At 40.5% G+C, this 19486-nt stretch overlaps 1 protein-coding gene across 1 annotated transcript in view; it reads left to right on the top strand.

Moving 5' to 3' along the window:
• The first annotated feature begins 8254 nt into the window (after positions 1-8254).
• Positions 8255-19486, top strand: part of LOC145410756 (uncharacterized) — a 140051-nt gene continuing 128819 nt past the window's right edge. Inside the window, exons 1-4 of the mRNA XM_080280860.1 lie at positions 8255-8279; positions 9453-9794; positions 10635-10949; positions 15916-16106. Coding sequence (XP_080136986.1) covers positions 8255-8279; positions 9453-9794; positions 10635-10949; positions 15916-16106 — 873 coding nt within the window. The remainder of the gene's footprint in view (positions 8280-9452; positions 9795-10634; positions 10950-15915; positions 16107-19486) is intronic.

Raw genomic sequence — 19486 nt, 5'->3', positions numbered from 1 at the left:
GATTAATTAATAAGTATATTGATAAAAGTATTGATTAGTACATTTATAGAATGGCGGGGAATCATCCAGGGTGCGAATTGTTCTGAGGGGGAATCCTCCATGTTTTGACGGGGAATTGTCTGACGGCGAATTGTCTCGCAATCAGTATGGACATGGACTGTGTGATGGGCAGCATGGTGGACACAAGTGTAAGATTCAATTGTTAATAGAGTATTCGCGGAATTGACTTTTCGCGGGGGTTACAAGAACATAACTACCGCGAAATATGCGGGATTACTGTATTGTGGAATTTGGAGCTTATAGGAAGACTGAAGGGAAACCTCCTGGAATGGATGAGAGACTTTTTGAGAGACAGACAAATGAGGACAGTAATAAAGGACAGTACGTCTGGATGGGGGGAAGTAACAAGTGGAGTCCCACAGGGTTCAGTGTTGGCGCCAGTAATGTTCTTGATTTATGTATTTATGTAAATGATATGGTAGATTGGTGTTAGGTGGTCTCGACCATCACCCACTCACTTGATGTAGTGCTGCCTACTTCTTCCTTATCCTTTATCATTCTTTTTCTGTGCCTGCCCTCCTCTCTTCCTATATCTCCCATCTTTCCTGTCACTTCTTATTGTTCTTCTTTCCTTAACAGGTGGCTTTACATTGATTGACAAGCCAAATGGTTTCCTGTAAGCCAAGAAACCATTTACAGCGCTGGGTTGTAACCATATAACCAACCCATACGTGCTCCCTACGTGTCAACAAGTGGGTTGGTGGAGAGTTAGTGCCCCTCCCCATAAAACTAATAACTCAAAGGCAAATGGCCATCGCTTATGGGGTTGTGGCATCAGGCAATAGATAAATAGATAGATATGGTAGATGGAGTGAACATTTATGCAGGTCGTTTTGCTGATGATACATAGATCTTGAGAAAAGTAGAAGCTGAGGAAGACTGTAAAATGCTGCAGGAGGATCTGGATAGGATACATGATCGGAGCCGGATGTGGGAAATTAAATTTAGCGCAAAAAAATGTAAAATATTGGAAATGGGTAAAAGTACCAAGAAGCCATCACTGAATTTTTTGATGGGTAATGAACCAGTCACAAAAGTGAGAGAAGAGAAATATGTGGGAGTGCCAGTTTAGGATAGTTTGTCACATGAAAAACACATTAACAAGACAGTTAGAGAGACATGTAAACTCTTGACTAACATAAGAGTAGCATTTCATTACATGGATGAGGAGATGATGAAAATATTGATAGTGGCCATGATCCGCCCCAGGTTGGAATATGCAGCAGTAGTGTGGTTCCCACATAAAAAGAAAGATATAAACAAGATTGAGAGAATACAAAGAACAGCAACCAAGATGGTCCCCAGTCTGGCAGATCTGTTGTACAGATAGAGGCTGGAAAAGCTCGACTTGTCTTCCTTAGAGGAAAGGAGAGAGAGGGGCGATATGATTGCAGTATTCAGGACCATGATGGGAGTAAATAAAACTGATAGAAAAGATCTGTTTGTATGGGATACGAGAGTAACAAGAGGACACGGAATAAAACTCAAGACGCCAAGCTGCTTGAAGGATATCAAGAAATATAGTTTTTCTTATAGAAGCATAGACCCGTGGAATAGTCTGGACAAAGAGATCATCTAGTCTAAAAGCTTAAACGAGTTCAAAGCAAAATTTGACTTATTGAGAAAGAGAGAGGTGATCCCACGAGCGTAGGGCATTTCCTGTATATCACAGTTAGGTAAATACAATTAAGTAAATACAGGTTGAGGAGGCTGGCATGAAGGCCACCAACAGTCAGAAGCAAATCACTCAGTGGCCTTACTAATTATTAATAACAGTTTCAATAATGGAAACTTAGATGAGCATGTATTATCATAAATACACATTAAGGTACGGTAAGCATTCTGTGGATTACATAAGCACACACATCATGGATCAATTGAATGTAAGGCGGTAGTGAAAGACTTGTAGTTCTTGTATTTCCATCCATCCATCCATCATCCAATCCTATGAGGAGCATAGGAGCCCGGGGCTAGGCAGTTGGTCTTGACATTTAAGATTAGAGTGACCAGCCTTACTCATCCCTGAGTGGCATTACATGAGCAATCAACTCCAACCACCCCTTGGATACAAACCTTCACCGGCTCAGTCCGACTGGAGCGCAATAATTACCCACTAAATCACCAGGTGCCATATTTGGTTATATGGTTACCACCCAGCATAGTAAATGGTTTCCTGGTGTACAGGAAACCATTTGGCTTGTCACTCAGTGTAGAGTCACCCACAGGCAGAAGGAAAAGGAAAGAAAGGCAGAAGAGGGAGTGTAAAGTCACCCGTAGGCAGAAGGACAAGGAAAGAATGAAGGAAAGAAAGACAGAAGAGGATGGAAGGAAAGAAGGATGGAAGAGAGGAAAGGGCAGACACCCGAGAGCAGCACTACATTGAGTGAGTGGATGGTGAGTGTCCCCATCTACCACAACCACTTTAAGTAAATAATTTAATGCCAGATTATTATCCTAACCTAATTTATGATATTACAGTTTGTTTGGATAAGTTACCATAGGATAGTTTCGGTTAGATTAGGCTAGGTAAAGTTTGTTTAGACTGTGTTAGATTAGGTTAGGGTTGGCTTGGTCAAGTTGGGTTGGGTTGGTTTTGGTTGGGGTAAGTTATATTGTTAGTTTAGACAATTTAAGTTTGGTAATGAAGAGGTTAATAGAGCAGTGGAGGAAAAGAGAAAGAAGTGGCTAGATTGGGTACAGGACAGGGGTTCAATTGAAATGAGAACTGAATATACTGAGAGCATGTAAAGAGACTAGTGAAGAGGAAAAAGGAGGAGGTAAATTATGATCTAGGAAGAAAAATGAATGCAAACAACTATGAAAATAGGGAGTTATTTTGAAAAGAGGTGCAGAAATGTGGAAGTGAAAGTGGAAAGAAATGTGAAGGTGTGAAGGATGTAGGTGGTAGATTATTAACCCATGGGGATGAAGTAAGGACCAGATGGAAAGAATATTTTGAAAGCCTGATGAATGGGAATAGAGAGAGTAGAGCCACTGTAAACATGATTGGTTTGGGGTGTGTGCAGAGAAGGAATGCAGTGCCAGGAAATGTGACCCTTGCAGAAGTGAAGAGTGCTGTGAAGTGGCTGAAAAATGGGAAAGCAGCAGGGGTTGATGAGGTGTCTTCAGAGATGATGAGTGTAGTGGAGAGAGTGGAATTAAGTGCTTGTTGGAGATATGTAGGAAGGCATGGATGAGTGAAACTGCCAGCAGAGTGGGAAAAGGCTGTGATTGTACCCCTGTACAAAAATAAAGGTGAGCGAAGTGAGTGCAAGAATTATCGTGGCATAAGTTTATTGAGTGTGGTAGTGTAGGTACATGGAAAAAATATTATAAAATAAGAGAGATATCGGAAGTCCTAGTGAGTGATGAACAGGGTGGCTTTAGGAGTGGCAGATGATGTGTGGGTCAAATATTTGCAGTGAAACAGATAGTGGAGAAGGCTTGTGAGAAGGAGTATAAGGTGTTTATGGCATTCATGGATCTGGAAAGCGCATACGACAAAGTAGACAGAGAAGGGTTGTGGCAGGTGTTGCACACGTACGGTGCATATGGTAAGCTGCTAGGTGCCGTCAAGAGCTTTTATGATGGTAGTGAGGCATGTGTAAGGGTTAATGGGCATCTGAGTGAATGGTTTACGATCGGTGTGGGCATGTGTCAAGGTTGTGTGATGTCCCCATTGTTGTTCAATATATATATGGATGGGGGTGATGAGAGAAGTAAAAACATGAGTAATGGAGAGGGAGATGGAATTGGTAATGAATGGTGATGGATGGAATATCTCAAATTTGTTGTATGCTTATGATGCAGTGCTACTTGCAAATACTGGACATGAACTTGGTAGATGGGTGCAGAATTTTGCTGATGTCTGTAAGTGTCATGCTTTGAGAGTAAGTGTAGAAAAGAGTAAAGTGGTGGTTACTGAGAGAGAAGGTGACTCCCAGTGCGATGTTACAGTGAATGGAGAGAGACAGGAATTTCGATTCGTATCTCCAATCAAAAACACTTTCTCATTCCTTTCAAACTTTTCCAAGTATGCATCCATGTTTGTCCAGAACTCCTCTCTCTCTCTTCTTGCACGATCTTGCGTTGGCGCATACATGCACACAATTGTACTCATTTTTAGTCCAACTCTCAATCTTACCCACACAACCCTAAAGCCAACTGATCCATACTTTCTTATATTCTCCTTCCATCTGTTACTTACACCAATACACACTCCTTCTTTTGCTCTCTCATTCTCACCTACTCCTGCACATATTCCCCAACCATACTCCCATTCTTTCACACTCTCACCTCTCCATTTAGTTTCAGTTACTCCACATACATCCACTTTTGCTCCCACAAGCATCTAGACAATCTCTCTTTCACCTCATCATTTACACCCCTTACATTCCAAGTAGCTATCTGTACCATGTCACCATGTCCTTTGTTCGGTCCTTAGTCATCACCTTTTGGTCACTCCTGGTCTGAGGCTTCTTGTTTGTATTTTTAGCTGATTGTTTTCTGGGGAGGGGCACTAATCCTCCACCAACCCACTTATTGTCATGTAGGGAACACTTGTTAATTGGTTATAAGGTTACCACCCAGCGTTGTAAATGCTTTCCTGGTTTACAGGAACTCATTTAGCTTGCCACTCAATGTAGAGCTACCCTAAAGACAAAATCACTACATTAAGTGGGTGGAAGTATGAAATACGTCACATGTTTATTGGAAAATATATGTTATTCATATTTTTCCCTTGTCCTAATTCTTCTGTATCACTTTCGAGAACATGGGCAGATGTGGTCGTAGAAGCTACCACTTCAGCTTCCCTGTGCTTTTCAGCCTGTCTCTTGAGTCTTTCGACATCAGCTGCCATTTTTTGGCATCTCCTTGAGTCGGCTCTATCAACAGGGCCCAACTGGAAAGAGCCTTTGGTCCCCACTTTAGCTCTCTGATCATCTAGGTATTGCCTGTCCTGTATAGGAACCAGAAAGAAGAAATATGTGCATTATATTGCATGCCCAATGGGATTCAGCTGAATAATGCACACATAGAACCAATTATAAATCAGAGAAAATATTCACCTTCTTTCTAGGAGGACAAGTGCAGACAATATGCTGGACTTGACAGTTTTCTTTGCTGCACTTCACAGATTTGTCATCACAGTTACGGACAGGCAATTCACATATACAGGCGGAAATATCAAAAAGCTTATCTAACTTTGCTTTCAGTTTCTGTTCCTGAACTGTAGGAAGAGATTTCCTGTTGATGGCCTTTGCTTTCTTGAAGCACGCTCTGTTGACCATTTTCACCACGTAATACTCTCCATGCAGGGTAAGCCGTGGGTTGACTGCCCCCCAGATGTCGATGACATCCTTTGCTGTCATCTTAGCAGTAGTGTAATCATTTACATGGGGATGACTGTTCTGCAGATAATAGCAATACTGTATTACTTGGCAGAGTGTAGGCGGTTCGGTTTTATCCAGTGGCGAAAGGTGACTGCAGAACTTTTTGGCTGTACCAGTCCAAGTTGACACTGCAGAATTGCGAGTTCTTCCCATTTTCAAGAAATGTATCACAACGTAACATACCTGCAACATGACAAAAGTCAGGCTCAGTGAATGCACATATACTATGCTTTCATACAAACGAAAGTCGGAGTAAAATTGTGAAAAACTTCAATGGGTCACTGATATTTGTATTTGTCTTTAGATCGATTTCCTCAAAAAACTATACAAGTGATGGATCTAAAACTTCTCGTCAGACATCATAATACTGAGTCCTAACTATCTCTACTTGTCCAAGTTAGTAGTTTTATAATGAACCTACCCTACTGAGCATAGAGCCACCTGATATGGAAAGAAGAGTCATAAAAAGTATCAGAAAGGGAAGGGAGAGGTAAGATGAGAGGAAGGCAGACGGAAATAAAGTGAGAAAGGGGAAGGGAGAAGTTCAATACTACCATACATCAAGTGAGTGGATGATTGTTGCCACCACCTCATAATTTCAGTCATTGTTTAAATTATGTAATTACAGTTGCTGTATGTAACTTTGTTTTAGAAATGCTTTACATTTAAGCTTTACTGGTTTCTGTATTTCCTCAGGATGTACACATTAATCTGTTGATTCCAGATCAATGACTTATAAAAGTATTACATAGTTGCATTGATGTACCATGAAGTACTTGCCCACTAGATAGTCTACCGTTGTGTATGTAATGAAGTGATCTGTGATTCAGGTGTGTGGTGAGAGGGCAACTGGACATGCACAAGGCAGCTTGCAGTCAGTTCATCTGAGGAGCTGATGTTGACCCCTGCTAAAAGGTAATGACTGTGCCAAGACTCAAATCTTCATGTTTATGTTTCTGCCTCTGCCTTTATAAAGTGTTGTACTGTAAACCATTGTTTTGCATGGCTATAATGTATTCCTAGGTTGTACCATGCATTGTGTAAGTGAAATCTGCACAGAAAAAAAAAGGTTAAGAATCCCCTTGTTTTGGTATTGGGGAAAATTGAATTATAAATATTCCCAAAGATTCCTCTTTTGGCTCTGTAAAGTTTTTGTTATCTTCAATACAGGAGTGATTCCAGTATAGTGTGGCTTACTGTCAAACTGTGCCACAGTTGATGCTATCCCTGATGCACAATAATGAGGTGGTAGGAAGTTCAGAATACATTCCAAAAGTAATATAGCAGTTACTTGATGATTACACATTTTAAGGGTTAAAGATGTATTGGTCATGAATGAAACAGTAAAGTGATATTAAATGTTAAATTATATTTTTTGTTTATAAAAGTTTATGTTGTACACAGATTTGCAAACGAGCCTCTAGTAAGACAAAGACACAGTATTTTTTCTTTAGCTGTTTTAATATACATTTCTATATGTCTTTTATTGCTTTGCAAATTGAATAACCATTAAAATGAACCTGAACATTTTTTTTTCTTTTTTGTCAGTATAAATGAGCTCCATGCAAAATTAGGGTTCACTGGACCATGTAATTAACTTCATGGAAATGCTGGTCTAATGGCGGCTGTTGTTCCAGGTTCACAGCTGGAGTCAGAGCAGTAAAACAGTCATAAACACTGTCGTCACTGCCTGAGTAATGGATGATAAGTACAAAACAGGACTGAGGGCACATCTTATGTTGTGTTAGCACATCCAACAAGAGGTACCTCAGCCAACAAATTATGGGTTATTATCCATGTAGTGTCCTGTGGAAGATTTTTTTTTTTTTTTCTCCACAAAGCTGATTTGGATTATATACCTGGTGTGGTATCCTTTGCAGTATCTTTTACAGCAGAGACAATGGGTAACAGCATTTGAAGTAAGGAAGATGGTGGTAATATGCCTGAATTGACAGCTTGACTCAGCAGTGATGGCCTGTATGTTTAAAGTTACGGTTCAGAAGCATTCACGTGTTAGCAATATTTAATCCTTTGGCCGTGTTAGGTGACTGTGGTCGCCCTACCAATTATTCTTTGTGGCAAGTCAGGCAACCACAGTCCACAGCCGAAAAAAACACATTTCCATCTACACGTCTGTTGTTTTTCTCTAAATACAGTAGGTTTTGATTTCTTTTATGTGCCAACAAACAGTATACATGTGTCTAGTGTATATATACAAGTGAAAAACCTTGTTTGAAGTAAATATCTTGTCATTATAGCAAAATTGGAGAATAGCACAAATTAATTATTTTTCATTTTTTTCTCAGAAAATTACAATGTTCTTGTACAAATATGGTTAGTTTTGATTTTTCTGTATGTGCCAGCAGACAGTGTACTGTACATGTGTCAAGTGTAGATATACAAGTGAAAACCTTGCTTGTCATAAATAATTCCCTCATTATTGCAAAAGCACACAATTGCAAAAATTAATTTTCGCATTTTTTTCTGATAGCCTTAAAGTTTTTTCGTAGAGAAATGTGCATATTTTACCATTATCACACTAAAAAAATTAGAACTTCACAGTCATTTCCCATTGGAAAAGTAACAATATAATTAGCACAATTTTTTAGGGACTTAGGCCGCAACCAGGGGAATGACCGAGAAATGATAGGTCGTGGCCAAAGGGTTGAAGGAATAATAGTCTGTGTTGAAATTTTATCCATTTTTTATGTGTTGAAATTTTATCCATTTTATATATGTACTATTATTATCCAGTAATAGTGATGAATTTTTGACACTGTTCATTGTAATGGGAGCATCTGATGACTGAGCATGGGTACAATGAGGGTAAGTCATCCTGTTGGTGGTAGACAGTAAGATTAACACCAAGGTAGAGTAACTGAAGTATAGTGGAAGTTGAGAGAGGTGGAAGGAATGATATAATGGAGGTGGTAAAGGAAGAACCAAATGTAAAGTTAGAATATGAGGTGAGTTACAAAATATTGGAGGTGGTAAAGGAAGAACCAGATGTAGAGTCAGAGTGTGAGGTGAGTTACAAAATATTGGAGGTGGTAAAGGAAGAACCAGATGTACAGTCAGAGTGTGAGGTGTGTGACAAAATATTGGAGGTGGTAAAGGAAGAACCAGATGTAGAGTCAGAGTGTGAGGTGAGTTACAAAATATTGGAGGTGGTAAAGGAAGAACCAGATGTAGAGTCAGAGTGTGAGGTGGGTGACAAAATATTGGAGGTGGTAAAGGAAGAACCAGATGTACAGTCAGAGTGTGAGGTGGGTGACAAAATATTGGAGGTGGTAAAGGAAGAACCAGATGTACAGTCAGAGTGTGAGGTGGGTGACAAAATATTGGAGGTGGTAAAGGAAGAACCAGATGTACAGTCAGAGTGTGAGGTGGGTGACAATATATTGGAGGTGGTAAAGGAAGAACCAGATGTACAGTCAGAGTGTGAGGTGGGTGACAATATATTGGAGGTGGTAAAGGAAGAACCAGATGTACAGTCAGAGTGTGAGGTGGGTGACAAAATATTGGAGGTGGTAAAGGAAGAACAGTCAGAGTGTGAGGTGGGTGACAAAATATTCCTCAGTGACAATGAGACTGTCCTGGACACAGTGTCCTCAGCTGAAGTTGAGCAGTTCAGATGTTTAGAGTGTGGTAAAGCATTTCCTTTTAAGAACAGTCTTACCCAACATGCAATTATTCATTCAGGAGTGAAGAATTTCAAGTGTGATGAATGTGGTAAACTGTTTTCTCAGAAGGGTGGTCTCACTCAGCACCTATTAATTCATTCAGGAGCGAAGAATTTCAAGTGTGATGAATGTGATAAACGATTTACACAGAAAAGTCATCTCACTCAGCACCTATTAATTCATTCAGGAGTGAAGAATAACAAGTGCGATGAATGTGGTAAACAATTGACACAGAAGTGTAGTCTCACCAAACACCTATTAATTCATTCAGGAGTGAAGAATTTCAAGTGTGATGAATGTGTTAAACAATTTACAGAGAAGGGTAGTCTCACCAAACACTTATTAATTCATTCAGGAGTGAAGAATTTCAAGTGTGATGAATGTGGTAAACAATTTACACAGAAAAGTAGTCTCACCAGACACTTATTAATTCATTCAGGAGTGAAGAATTTCAGGTGTGATGAATGTGGTAAACAATTTACACAGAAGTGGAATCTCACTGAACACCTTTTAATTCATTCAGGAGTGAAGAATTTCAAGTGTGACGAATGTGGTAAACTATTTGCACAGAAGCGTCATCTCACTCAGCACCTATTAATTCATTCAGGAGTGAAGAATTTCAAGTGTGATGAATGTGGTAAACTGTTTTCTCAGAAGGGTGATCTCACTCAGCACTTATTAATTCATTCAGGGGCGAAGAATTTCAAGTGTGATGAATGTGATAAACGATTTACACGGAAGGGTAATCTCACTCAGCACCTATTAATTCATTCAGGAGTGAAGAATTTCAAGTGTGATGAATGTGGTAAACAATTTACACATAAGTATAATCTCACCAAACACCAATTAATTCATTCAGGAGTGAAGAATTTCAAGTGTGATGAATGTGGTAAACAATTTACAGAGAAGGGTAGTCTCACCAAACACCTATTAATTCATTCAGGAGTGAAGAATTTCAAGTGTGATGAATGTGGTAAACAATTTACACAGAAAGGTAGTCTCATCAAACACCTATTAATTCATTCAGGAGTGAAGAATTTCAAGTGTGATGAATGTGGTAAACAATTTACACACAAGCATGATCTCACTCAACACCTTTTAATTCATTCAGGAGTGAAGAATTTCAAGTGTGACGAATGTGGTAAACTATTTGCACGGAAGAGTCATCTAACTCAGCACCTATTAATTCATTTAGGAATGAAGAATTTCAAGTGTGATGAATGTGTTAAACAATTTACAGTGAAGGGTCATCTCACTCAGCACCTATTATTTCATTCAGGAGTGAGGAATTTCAAGTGTGATGAATGTGGTAAACAATTTACAGAGAAGGGTAATCTCGCTCAGCACCTATTAATTAATTCAGGAGTGAAGAATTTCAAGTGTGATGAATGTGGTAAACAATTTACACACAAGCATGATCTCACTCAACACCTATTAATTCATTCAGGAGTGAAGAATTTCAAGTGTGATGAATGTGGTAAACAATTTACACAGAAAGGTACTCTCAACAAACACCTGTTAATTCATTCAGGAGTGAAGAATTTCAAGTGTGACGAATGTGGTAAACTATTTGCACAGAAGATCTGTCTCACTCAGCACCTATTAATTCATTCAGGAGTGAAGAATTTCAAGTGTGATGAATGTGGTAAACAATTTGCACAGAAGGGCCATCTCACTCAGCACCTATTAATTCATTCAGGAGTGAAGAATTTCAAGTGTGATGAATGTGGTAAACAATTTGCACAGAAGAATAGTCTCACCAAACACCTATTAATTCATTCAGGAGTGAAGAATTTCAAGTGTGATGAGTGTGGTAAACAGTTTTATCAGAGAAGCAGTCTCATCAGACACCTATTACGTCATTGTGTGGGGAAGAGTTTCTAATGTCCTTAATGTGGTAAACGGTTGACTCGGTTGATGTCATCTGACACTGTTTAATTCATTAAGGAGTGAAGAAAAACAAGTTTGATGAATGGGGTACATAGTTTTAAGTTCTCTCCAGTATCATTTCAGGAGTGAAAAAATTTGAATTTGTGGTGACTGGAAAACTGTTTAGAAAAAATTCTTAACCCGAGGCATCCTGTCGACTTTTGGGTACGTCACAACGTTTTGTAACAGCCAGTCCCGTCGACGTATGGGTACGTCACAACGTTTTGTAACAGCCAGTCCCATCGACGTACTGGTATGTCACAACGTTTTGTAACAGCCAGTCCTGTCGACATATGGGTACGTCACAACGTTTTGTAACAGCCAGTCCCATCGACGTATGGGTACGTCACAGCGTTTTGTAACAGCCAGTCCCGTCGACGTACTGGTACGTCATGCAATAGATGTGTTGCTGGTTCTGGGTAAACATGGCCAGTGCACTCTGCCATGTACTTAAAAACTTACGGTAAATGTATCTTTTAATTTAATTTATCATTTGCACTGAACAAGACATGATAACTTTAACCCGCCCCATCCCGACATTTTTGGACCTTTTGGTGAGAAACATCGAAAATATGATTCATAGAGAAATCGCTCACCTGAGGTTTAAAATACCCGATTTAGGTACAAGTCCTTCCTTACCTGACTGGGTTTTCTAACAGGCTGGCACTAAAGAAAATGAGTTCTATGGGAGGGTAACTATTTTATTCACTCATAAACAGTATTTATTTACTTGGTACGAATTTATATGTAGTACAAGAGTATATTGGTTTTCAAACAGTAATATAGTCATTATAAGCATTGTTTCACTCACTAACTCATCACCATTCATTACCTTTTTTTTCCCACATTACCTGATCATCATTTCTCTTCCTCTAATGCTGTGTAAACATTGTCCTCCACATTTTCATCGATTGGGGAATCACTCTGGCCCTGAATGTCATTGGCCAGGTCACTGGTAACAGGTGAATTGCTGAGACAATGGCGTGCGGGGGGGGGGGAGGTTATGCGGTGTAAGGCATCTTGTAGAGGAATAGAGGAAGGTGTCCCGTGTATACGTGCCAAAAATCACTCGCGAAAATTGAAAATTGTGCAAATTAGGGACCTTGCAATGTTGCCGCGTTAATTCCCGTCGCCGGGACGGCGCGGGTTAATTCTTTGTGGCTGGAGGGAAGGAGCCACCATGTTGGAGATGACATCAGCATTCACACTGCAGACGACGCTCCAATCCATCACACAATACTTTACCAGTAAGATATGATAGTTGTACCTGCATGGCCACCGTAGATCCGAACTATCCCCTTCAGGTATGTTGTGAAGGAATACTTTTCATGGTGTAAATGGATGGTACCTGTTAGGTAAGTGAATTGTGGTGACATCGACCAGATGTAGCTTACAGCTACGCCATATCCGACCGGTGCTCGTACCTCATGAGGTGGAAAGTGTTAAATGTATGCCGTACAGAATCAGTTGTATAAGTTTATAATAGTATTATGCTCATATTTATATTTGATAACTTCATTATTAGTTTTCTGAAAAAAACAGTTTCAGTGACCCTGAACTACAGTACAATACTTCAGGGGAGTGTGACGAAATACCGAATCGGCGGTCATTTACCGAATCAACACCAAATAATTGGCACGTATTAATTGGTATTATAGATTTTATTACCATAGAGGTTCATATGTAATGCCACAAATTTAGTATTCATGTATATGTTTAGAGGTACTGTAATTTCTAAGTTAGATAGGGTGTAATCTGAATACTAGTCTATAAATTCCTGTCCTAAGTAGTAGTTCATATGTTAATGATTGATGTAGGGTTAACTTTATTTTTATATGTATACAATTCTGTATCTATGCAGGGGTGATGTAATTGTGAGTGTTGAGCTATGGGAATTCATCCATCTGGTAGAGTAATGTATAACAGATGCGTGCAACCTTCCCCTTGTTTGTGCGTCGTTGCCGGGCGCCAAGTTTAAACCTTAAACAGAACAATACTGGGTATGCAATTCTTTCTGTATCATTGTTGTGAAATGCTTACTAATGAAGCTGCTAGAACCCAAATATGTAAGGTTAATAGTCAAAAAAAGCCAAAATAATGTAATTTGTGAGGACCAAATAGTCCCGCTTACCTTAGCCATCACTAGATGGCATAAGCTACCCCAAACTCAAGGCGGGATGGCAGTAAATTCAGTATTTAAATTTAGTAATGATTGAATCCCAAATTTTCCCCAATTCAATCAAAAGTCCTAACGTCATGTGTGCACTACTATATAAATAGTGAAGAGAATTAAAACCCACCATATCGCAAAAACACAATCTCATTTGTTCTAGCAGTGGCATCCCTTGGTGCCCGACTTGCCACATTCGTTACCAAGCCCTGGTGGGTAACAGACGTTGATTCAGGTGAGCTGTACACATTCCTCCTTTCTCCCCCCCCCCTTGCTTGTTTAATCCTTACTTGTCGTGAACCATATGAAGTAATGTTGTTAAAAGCTTAACGTAGACATTCGTTACCAAGCCCTGGTGGGTAACAGACGTTGATTCAGTTCACAGACACCGTGACGTCGGGGATGTGCACGAGGCCATCGTGTGATATTACCCACAGACTTGTTGTACACATACTCTTACACTACCCATGAATAGTTATAAACTGAATGTAGTAGAAATGGTATTATGAATCAATCAGGTGAACTTTATTTTTTTTTTCGTGGATAAGGTATAGAATTTTGAAAATGTGGTCATGTAATGGAAAGGCGAATTCAAACTCATCAACCATTTTCTTTCTCTTATATTGATGTGTTAGAAAAATTGGGAGCGTTGAAGGGAACTTAGTGGTTGTGAGAAAAAATGTGATTTTTGAGTTGTTCCTCGAGGCTAAACAAGCCCGAGTGATGATGTATTTTTGGTGATTATGCATTAATGAGGATTATGAATTATTAATAATTATGAATTGATAGTGATTGTGAATTATTAGTGAATTGTATGATGAGATTATACTACACAGACGAAACAGAACACGAGTGATTATTTTTGGTTCGTGGCTATGCCAGCCCGAAAAGACAATTCATGCCAATAAATGTCCCAGTCTTGAGGCTATTGACGAGCCCAAGAACAACCGATAATAAAGAGTGTGGTATGATGACTTCAGAAATCACTTGAATATTCCAATTGTTTCGCTTGGTGACAATATTGTATGATGTTCGCTGAAACCATGGTTTTAATTTACAACCCTATTACATATGACTAAAGGTCACGTAATTCAAAATGTCTGTTGATTAACCAGTATAGAATTATTAAAGTAGAGTAAAGTGTATGTCATTTTTATACCCAATCAGGGGAATTATGTCCTCTCACGCATAACTCACTCCCCTTCCAGTTCAAGATTCCTCCGCTTTGGGAACGACGAACACACGTGGTACTGACTTATTCTCAACTCAGCCAAAACTACAAACGCTACCAAAACTATCTGTTAAACAATTAACCTTTATCATTCAAAGTCGAAGTTCTACCCCCCCCCCCTTTGTTTTTACTGAGGTGAATATTTTATCAGTCATTGAGGGGAGACTAAGTTGAGTACCATTTGTATTATCAACGAGTAAGTTGAACAGGACCAACAACGGTGGGAAGAAAAAAAATCCTATCGTTACACTGGTGTCAACCGGTAGGATAAAATACCTGGCGTTACACTGATGAACAATAACGGTGGGATAAAAATTGTCCGGCGTTACACATACTCACCTAATTATCCGAAATGTCAAATTTTTGTATTTAATTTTACCTTTTAAAAAATCCGGATTCACAGCGAAAACGCGCAAAAATTAGTGGAAGTGTTTCTCTTTTAGCTCAACAGCTTTCCTTGGCAGACTTCTGCTTTGTATAAATATTAATTTCCTTGGCAGACTTCTGCTTTGTATAAATATTAATTTAACATACAAGTGCATTTATTTGCACTTTAAATCAGTATCTGTGCAAAATATAAGTCTGTCAAGGCATGTTGGTGATCTAAAGTAGAAATACCCGCTAACCTTAGAACGTTTTCGCTCTGACTCATAATATTCTATTAATAGTTAAATTAAGCATAGTTTTTTTTACTGAATTTCAGATAATTAGGTATGCATGAACTTATATGGTGAAGAATATAATATTTTCACAACAGTAAAGACTGCATTCCAGCACTGGGAACTTCCGACGAGCATCCAGCCACCACTGTTTTCGTTTATTGTTATTGGCTAGTATACAGAGGAATAATTTCCCTACTGTGCTTTTGTCAGTGCACTTACACATTGGAACGAAACATTAGCAATTATTCCTCTGTCACTGGACAGTCTTAGAGGTCAGAAATAAACACAGTGTATGCTGGCTAAACGTAAACAAAGCAGACTATGCTGCCTCAGTGTGAGTAGTGACGTCACGGCCAATCACAGGCTGTTTCAGAGTCATGTGATTTTTCGGCTACTTTATCTATTATTTTTTCATGTTTCTGCACATTTCTTTTGGAAATAATAGTTGACATAGTTATTTTCTGTGTATCTTTTACCCATAGAAGTATCTAATTTCAAAAATATTTTGACTGGAAAATCGTCTATTGCAAGGTTCATAATTTGCACAATTCAAATCTCACGCTTGATTTTGGGTACGCAGGGTCGGGAGACCTTCCCTTACCTGCCACTGGGGGGGGACACTCGGCGACCCCATGAGACCTGCGCTCAACCTCGGCTCGGTCACTCACCTGTTAGCAGTGACCCAGGTCAGACATGGCGCACAGAGGTCTCTCAGAGGAGCAAATTCAAGCAGCCCTGGACGCCTTCACAGGCAACAATGATTCATTCCTTGATAATGATATGGCAGACAAGGATTATGTACAACCAGAGGAAGAGGCAAGTAGCAGTAATGATGAGGAGGTCCTGTCCCCGAGGAAGCAGCGCTACGTCACTTATCGTGCCATGAGAGTGGGCCAGCCTGCAACAAAACATCATGCAATCACCTCTCTGCAGCCCCTACGTGATGTGGAGGCCGAAACCGAGGACGAGGATGGAGCCGTGGGACGTGCTGCCACGTGGTACGGCCACAAGATCATCACTCATCGCGGCCCCGAGCGCACAGCACACCGTTCTATGAGGTATGGGCCTAGTGTTTTATTTGGGGAGGGCAGAAGTGGCGTGGAGGGAGTGGGGAGTGAAATTGAAAGTGTAGGGGCGGTCACTGAAAGTGAGAGTGGCGGGAGTGAGTCATCACTCTCATGTGGTGGTGCGAGGCAGCGGAGCATATCACATGGGGCAGTGAGGGTGCGTGGTGAATCACGTGGTGTGGTGATGGAGCGGGGAGATGAGATGGAGCCACTCCCCGGCACGTCTTATGCTCCCCAATATTCCCGGACTTACTCCCCACAGCCCACTGATGTTCCCCAAGGCCGTAAGGGTAAGGGAAAGGGGAAGGGCAAAGGCTGAGGGAAGAGGAGTGTGAGTGGGGAAGCCCTCTGCACTCCTCCCCAACCTCTCCCACCAGCATCTCCTCCCCACCCTGACGAAGGCGATGATGGGGGCGAGGCTAATGTGAGTTGGAATTGGGAAGATGGCAGCGATTTCTCTCCCATCATTCACTCCTTCACTGAGCAGGGGCGCGCTGCTGCACGGCTCTTGGGATTCACCGTTGCTCCACCAGGCTGGATTTTTTCCACCTGTTCTTCAGTGAGGGTTTTGTGGAGCAGATTGTGGAACAGACCAACCGTTTTGCTAGCAGCCAGCGCCGTGAGAGTGAACGACTGGGCACAAGGAGCCGGCATTTGATCATTTACGATTACCCTGTCTCCCTGGCAGAGATGTTTGTATTTTTTGCCTTGGTACTTTTTATGGGTATTTTATGTAAAAACAGAATTCCGGCATACTGGACAACGGACCCTATCATGCAGACACCTGTATTTGGCAAGATCATGAGCCGTAATCGGCAATCAGCAAATTGTAAGCAGCCTCCACTTTTACAATGCTGATGATTTTGGCAATGCAAATGACACTGATAAGATGAGGCGAATTAGGTTGGTTTTTGCTCACCTACGGCAAACATTCCGTTCCTCATTTTATCCCTATAGAGACCTTGTCATAGACGAGAGTCTCATGTTGTGGAGAGACAATATTTCTTTTTGCCAGTATATACCCAGCAAAAGGCACCGTTTTGGGTTCAAGATCTTTGTTATGTGTGATTGTAGGACTGGTTATGTGCAAGACATAGTCTTGTACACCGGTCCACACACAGACATAATAGAATATCAGAGTATTGGACTGTTTGGAGCATTGGTAAAGACAGTGATTGAAGAGTACCTTCATCATGGTCATGTCCTCTACCTGGATAACTGGTACACTAGCCCTCTTCTCGCTCGTTATATACACATGCATGACATGGGACTCTGTGGTACCGTCAAGGTGAATTGGCGTCACGTGGTCAAGGTGGGGCGGAAACAAGAAAAAAATGAGGTGATCTTCTTCAAGGCTAACAACATCCTAGCTACAGTGTGGAACCACAACAGAGAAGTCTGCCTCTTGTCCATGGTTCACCGCCCATTGATGCACCGTACAAAGTCCGTGGATTACTGTAGCGAGAGGAGGCGGGCATCTGGAAACCCGAGTGTGTGCTGGATTATAACATCAACATGTGGCTGGTGGACCAGTCTGACTCCATGTTATCCTCTGTCGAGTGTGCCAGGACCACAATGAAGTAGTACAAGAAGCACTTCTTTCACCTGCCCGATATAACTGCCCTCAATTGCCACCACCTGCACGCCATGACAACAGGAGTGCAGGAAACCTTTGAAGGGTTTGAGGGAGCTTGGCCGTGAGATTATAGCCCAGTATGCGGTCGAGAGGACCCAACAACGCACATGCACTACCCCTACTGCCCAGACCCCTGAGAATTTTTGCTCGCCATTTTCCCACTCCTATACCTCCCCAGCCAAATAGACCAAGGCCCCAGCACAGGTGTCGTGTGTGGTAATTCCAGTGTGAGACCCACCACTCAGAGAAAAGACACCCGCTATGAGTGTGTTGAGTGTAAAGTGGGTCTCTGCATTGACCCTTGTTTCAGTGAATATCACACCTTGATGCAGTATTAATATGGTGTGAATGCGATATGACGCTCATACTCAGGAAAAAATGCGACATACAGACGCTCAGTGTAATTATAAGGCCCGTAAATATGTAAATAGTAGTATAAAGTGGAAACGGGTGTATTGTAAGTGGAAAATTATTATCTAAGTGCAAAATATATATTCAAAGTCAAAACATTCCTAGCGAGTGTATACAGATGCGATATTCTGACGCTCAGTGTAATAAATAAGGCCCGTAAATATGTAAATAGTAGTATGATGTGGAAACAGGTGTAATGAAAGTGGGGAAGTATATTGGAAGTGAAGAAATAAAATATAAGTTGAAACACGAGTGGTAGCGAGTGTGCTTACTACGTGAATATGCGCTAGCATTTCGCTAAATATCCTCGTAAGGAATGTAAATAAGTGAAAACATTTACATTGTTTGGAGAATGGTATAATGTCATGGAAACAATAATATGAAAGTAAAAAAAATGTAATGTACGTTGAGAGAAGTCATAGCGAGTGTGCTGAGTAGGGAAATATGCACAATAATTATGCTAAATATCTAAATAAGGAATGTAAACAGCTGAAAACATTTACATAATGCAAAAAATGGTAAAATGTCATTGAAACAGTATTATGCAGGTAGGAAAAATGATATGTTTCATGAAACAAGAAACTTAGCAACTAACTTGTAACCAGCGTGACCAAACTCGCTGTGCTTGCGCAATGGAACAGTGCATATTTTTCCTGTATATCTCAATGAAAACCATTATATTCTTGTTGTGATTGTTTATTAGTTCCCAATCAATAAATGTAGACGTGTTCTTTGTTGTTTCTCCCCAAATTATCTACCATAGAAAATGTGAGAGCCTGACACGTCAGTGACAGAATACAATACCTGACGTGGGGAGGCTCACCTGTTCTAACTACTTATGGACCCCAGTAAGCCCTTTCTGGTGATTTTCCTTTGTTTCTCAACAAAAACAGGTTTTAGCCAAATATAAATTTTTCCAAAATAGCTCGGGAGTGGGGGGTATAGGAGGTGGGAAATCGGTCTGGACGTGATGGGTTAATCCCTTTTTTTTTTTTTTATGCAAGGAAGAAGGAACCAAAGGCCACGAGCCCGCAATAACAGTTCCCTCCAAGAGAAAAGCAAAATACAATAGAGAGCCAAATTCAAGATCTGATCATTACGAGATGCCTGGACACACTGCGTTTGAAAGACTGGAGATCATAGGCAGTAGGAAATACGACAGAGGGAGATAGTTCCAGAGTTGACCTGTTGTATAAATGAAGGACTGGGAGTAACGGTTAACTCTTGCATTAGAGAGTTGGACA

The sequence above is a fragment of the Coenobita brevimanus genome, chromosome 86 (genome assembly GCF_032717465.1).
Source record: "Coenobita brevimanus isolate Jiangsu-jjx chromosome 86, ASM3271746v2, whole genome shotgun sequence".
NCBI lineage: Eukaryota > Metazoa > Arthropoda > Malacostraca > Decapoda > Coenobitidae > Coenobita > Coenobita brevimanus.
The sequence above is the reverse complement of the archived record's forward strand: the minus strand, read 5'-3'. Positions and strand labels throughout refer to the sequence as shown.